Source organism: Sardina pilchardus, chromosome 21 (assembly GCF_963854185.1).
Source record: "Sardina pilchardus chromosome 21, fSarPil1.1, whole genome shotgun sequence".
Lineage (NCBI taxonomy): Eukaryota > Metazoa > Chordata > Actinopteri > Clupeiformes > Clupeidae > Sardina > Sardina pilchardus.
In genome coordinates this window covers 5,754,383-5,759,382 of record NC_085014.1, presented here as the reverse complement: position 1 = coordinate 5,759,382, position 5,000 = coordinate 5,754,383, and the positions used below count along the sequence as shown (strand labels likewise).

Sequence of the window (5,000 nt, the reverse complement as noted above, 5' to 3'; positions counted from 1 at the left end):
TGGAAGAGTAAAACAGTGGGATGGGTAAACGATAGATGGTCAGGTGTTATTCCACCTGATTCGAGTGAAGAGAGAGAGAGAGAGAGAGCGCTTGTGCTTATGTGGAAAAGGGAGGTATACTGAGGAAGAGAAATGGAGAGAGAGATTTTAAAACGAGTAGTATCAGTGCATGAGTGCTGTGTTCTGTGTTTAGAGGGGGCTTAGCTTACTTCACCTGATGCACACACACACACACACACACACACACACACACACACACACACACACACACACACACACACACTAGGGGTGGCACGGTTCACAAAATCTACGGTTCGGTTCGTATCACGGTTTAGGGTCACGGTTTTCGGTTCGGTGCGGTTCTTGTTGTTATTTTTTCTTTTACTCTTTAACACTCCAGAAACATATTTCAGCACATAGCTTAATCATCCACAATTAGGCTAGAGTATTTAGAGAATAGTTATCATGTAATAATGCACAAACTGAATTTGACTTCACATAAAGCACATTATTGTCTGAGGAAACTTTAAGCTTCAGTTGAGATTTTGATAAAGCAAGAGGGAAGACATTGATGATTTCAACAATCTTTTCATTTATTTGGCAGGGATGGTGCACCAGCACAAAATGTAGGTCGTCCACCAATATTTTTCATTGCATCGCCTTTTTATCGCTCTCCTTTCATATAGTGTGAATGATTTTTTAACAAGATGTAAAGCTTGTCTTTATTTGAAACACACACACATTATGTTATTATTTATTCATTCTATATACTGACATGTCTGATATTCATAACAGCAAACTCTATGCAGATTATAGCCTACTATTCATTATAACTCCACCTCTTAAATTCAGCTGTCTAGCTGAAGCCTCAAAATATTGTAAACAAAGTAGCAGGCTAAGCTCATCATACTCTACTGGTTAAACTGTTCAGTTTCCCCACATGTGTTTTAGTTTCAAGGTAAGCTAATACTTTTTCTCCTTGGGACAGGCCCTTTTAAGCCTTGGAGTTGAAAACACTGGTATTGAGATGGTCAGTCAACTTGAATGCAAGAGATTTTATCAAATGTCTGATGCTAACGGTTTTTAACAGTAATTTAGCTAATCGTCTTCTGTGCGTCATTGCGTTCACGATTGTGAATGTTCTATTTGGATTAATGTGCATGTCGAGGGCAGGTGTCCATTGAGCGCGCACGAGAGCGGACCAAGGATAATGAGTTTACTTCTACTGTTTGGTAAAGTTGCACGCATAGTCTACAGTTGCGGACGAACATGCTTCCACCCGAGCAGGGTCAGGTGCATCAGTTTGACCACGCTAGGGATGATCTCTCCCACTTGCCATTTCTAAAACCTTGCGCGCAGCACTCAAAACTCCATAGGCTACTCCTACTCTCGCACGTAAGGGAAACACGTCGTCACATAATATGGGAATCAATTGCGCATGCCATAACCAGAGCCATATAGATACATATATGTATCATATGGCTCTGGCCATAACTAGCCTGAACCGTAGGACCGTACGACGAAAACACACTCCGAACCGTGACATGCGAACCGCACGGTTCGGAGCATTTTTCAAAAACCGTGCCACCCCTAACACACACACACACACACACACACACACAAACTGCTTAGTGGCTGATAGATTCAGAGCCAGCCTGTCTCTCTCCAATATCCCTGTCAATACCTCTCAATAGTGGCTACAGGGTGCTCAGTCTCCCCAGCTGAGTCTGAAACTAGAGAGAGGGAGAGAGAGAGAGAGAGACAGAGAGAGGAAGAGAGAGAAAGAGAGAGAGACAGAGAGACCGAGAGAGAGGGAGAGGTTCAACCGCCTTTTGTTGACTCATTCCTTGACCCATGAAATCATGGTGTGCCTCATACAAGTCAAACACAATAAACACATTCATAAATATGTTCACACATTAAAAACCTCAATGCATCATAATATATTAAAATGCACCTCATCACCCCCCCCCCCCCCCCCCCCCACACACACACACACACACAACAACCCCCCAACCCCCACACATCCAGAAACCCCTCAATGAGAGAGGGATAGAGAGAGACAGGGAGAGAGAGAGACAGAGCATTTTTTTAATTTTACAAACATCTTTATTTTACAAAAGCATATATCATGAAACATCTTTAAAATCATAACCAATCCAGAAGAGGATGAATAAATACAAATACAAATTAATATAAATCATAAGAGAGAGAGCGAGAGAGAGGCGGTCAGATATCAGTATTTCGTAATAAGCACTGTAGTCTGTCTAGCCTTTCCCCCCTGTCTTGAATCCTCGCTGTCGAGAGAGAGAGAGAGAGAGAGAGAGAGAGAGAGAGAGAGAGAGAGAGAGAGAGAGAGAGAGAGAGAGTGGAGCTGCGATATCAAAGGGCAACCCTGTCTTTTGAGCCCCGCGCGCGTCTGCCCGGGTCTCGGATGCGTGCTAATTAGCGCTGGATTGTCTGTGGGGTTGTTCGGCACAGCACGGTTCTGCACGGCACGCCGGGTGCCTGGATATGGAGAGCGTGACGCGTGACTCATGACTGATTGAGGGGTGAATGTTTGGCCTCTTTCTTTTGCTCTCTTTCTGTTGATTTTTCTTTTTTTTTCTGATGATTTTCTGTCGATGAATCATCTGGAATTCAAATGATGCAATTCTCCGAGAAACCTCTGCAATCAGGCCCCGCTAAGTCACTGACGGCTTCAAAGAATTTCTTGGAGCTTTTGGCCCACGGGCGTCTGTTAATCGGGCGAGTAAGTGACGTGTGCGGTGTGAATGAAGCCCGTCAGAGAGGGAGAGGAGAGATGGCTGAAAGAGAAAGCAAAATGGAGCGCACTTCACATGCAAATAGGCTCCCATTTTCTCTTCCACGATCCCTCTCTAAACAGGCTCCCCATCTCTCTCCCATGATCCCACTGTGCTCCCTCTCCATCTCTCTCACCCTCTCTCTCGCTGTATCTCTCTATCTTTCTCTCTCTCTCTCTCTCTCTCCCTCTCTCCTTCCCTCCTCCTGTGCGATTGTACGTGCCCGAGTGCTGTGAGAAGAAGTGTGTTTTTCCTCCGTTTGAGAAAATGCATAGATGTTTGCAGGTACTAAACTCAAGCACGTCCAAACAGCTCACTTATGCAAACACCAATACTATCACCAACAACAAGGACATTTCTCACAAACACGGGAGCCGGTAGGGAGCTTTTTTTCCCCTCCCTGCTTGCCATAGAAAAGTGCTCCCTCAGAGAGAAATATATTGCTACATATAAACCTGGCAAAAATTACAGTGCAAATTAAAGTGTAATCTAGAAATATGCCGTCTCCAAGTGCAATGTAAAATAGATTTCACGTCAAGGGTTACAGCGGCAATAAAAACACAACAGTATAATACCCACATTGTGCTATTTCCTTAGCCGTAATAACTATGAATGATATGGAGATTTTATGTATTTTGGAATTCCAAACACACAGGCATACACACACACACACACACACACACACACACGGGTAGTGGATGCCTCCATTAACAGCATTGTTAAAGGTGTTACTGCACGGTATGCTTCTTAATCTAAGGTAGCATATCAGTGACACTGAATGCCCATTAAACTTAAAGAATTTAATGAAATATATTGAAGCATTTAGTAACATATAAAAACAATGTCAAGTGAGCTCTATTACAGTAGAATTCATTTTACACTGTCTTATTTAAACTACACTCTCCTGCTGACCACTCTCCTCTCCTCTCCTCCCTCTCCTCTCCTCTTCTCCCTCTCCTCTCCTCCCCCCTCTCCTCTCCTCTCCTCCCTCTCCTCTCCTCTTCTCCCTCACTTCTCCCTCTCCTCTCTCCTCTCCTCTTCTCCCTCTCCTCTCTCCTCTCCTCTCCCTCTTCTTTCTCTCCTCTCTTCTCCTTTCTGTCCTCTTCTGCTCTATTTCTACCATCCTCCCTTTCTCCTCTTCTCTGATCTTCTCTTTCTTCTCCTTCCCCTCCTTTCCTCCTCTCCTCTCCTCCTTACCTCCTCTCCTCTCCTCCCTCCTTCCTCTCCTCCTCTCCTCTCCTCCCTCTCTCCTGGTGTGTAGAGCCCATGGTCCTGACGCCATGATCCTGGTGGATGGTCAGCCCATGCAGAGCAATGGTGACCTGGGCCTGTCCCAGATGCTGCACATCGCGTCCCAGATCGCCGCGGGGATGGTCTACCTGGCCTCCCAGCACTTCGTCCACCGCGACCTGGCCACACGCAACTGCCTGGTGGGCAACGGCCTGCTGGTCAAGATCGGGAGACTTCGGCATGTCCAGAGACATCTACAGCAGCGACTACTACAGGGTAGGTCAACCTCGACCCGTTAACATCTACAGCAGCGACTACTACAGGGTAGGTCAACCTCGACCCGTAAACATCTACAGCAGCGACTACTACAGGGTAGGTCAACCTCGACCCGTAAACGTCTACAGCAGCGACTACTACAGGGTAGGTCAACCTCGACCCGTAAACATCTACAGCAGCGAGTACTACAGGGTAGGTCAACCTCGACCCGTAAACATCTACAGCAGCGACTACTACAGGGTAGGTCAACCTCGACCCGTAAACAATCTACAGCAGCGACTACTACAGGGTAGGTCAACCTCGATCAGTACCAAAAACATCTACAGTAGATACCGTTACAGGATAGGTCAACCTCGATCAGTACCAAAAACATCTACAGTAGATACCGCTACAGGGTAGGTCAACCTCGACCCGTACCAAAAACATCTACAGTAGATACCGCTACAGGGTAGGTCAACCTCGATGCGTACCGAAAGCATCTACAGTAGATACCGTTACAGGGTAGGTCAACCTTGATCCGTACCAAAACATCTACAGTAGATACCGCTACAGGGGTAGATCAACCTTGATCCGTACCAAAACATCTACAGTAGATACTGCTACAGGGTGGGTCAACCTCGACGCGTACCGAAAACATCTACAGTAGATACCGTTACAGGGTAGGTCAACCTCGATGCGTACCCAAAACTG

General features: G+C 46.0%; 1 protein-coding gene across 1 annotated transcript in view; it reads left to right on the top strand.

The window, feature by feature from the left end:
• The window catches only part of ntrk3b (neurotrophic tyrosine kinase, receptor, type 3b), a 144,445-nt gene that overhangs the window by 122,793 nt on the left and 16,652 nt on the right, over positions 1 to 5,000 (top strand). The window contains 2 exon segments of the mRNA XM_062525437.1: positions 4,068 to 4,261; positions 4,263 to 4,310. Coding sequence (XP_062381421.1) covers positions 4,068 to 4,261; positions 4,263 to 4,310 — 242 coding nt within the window.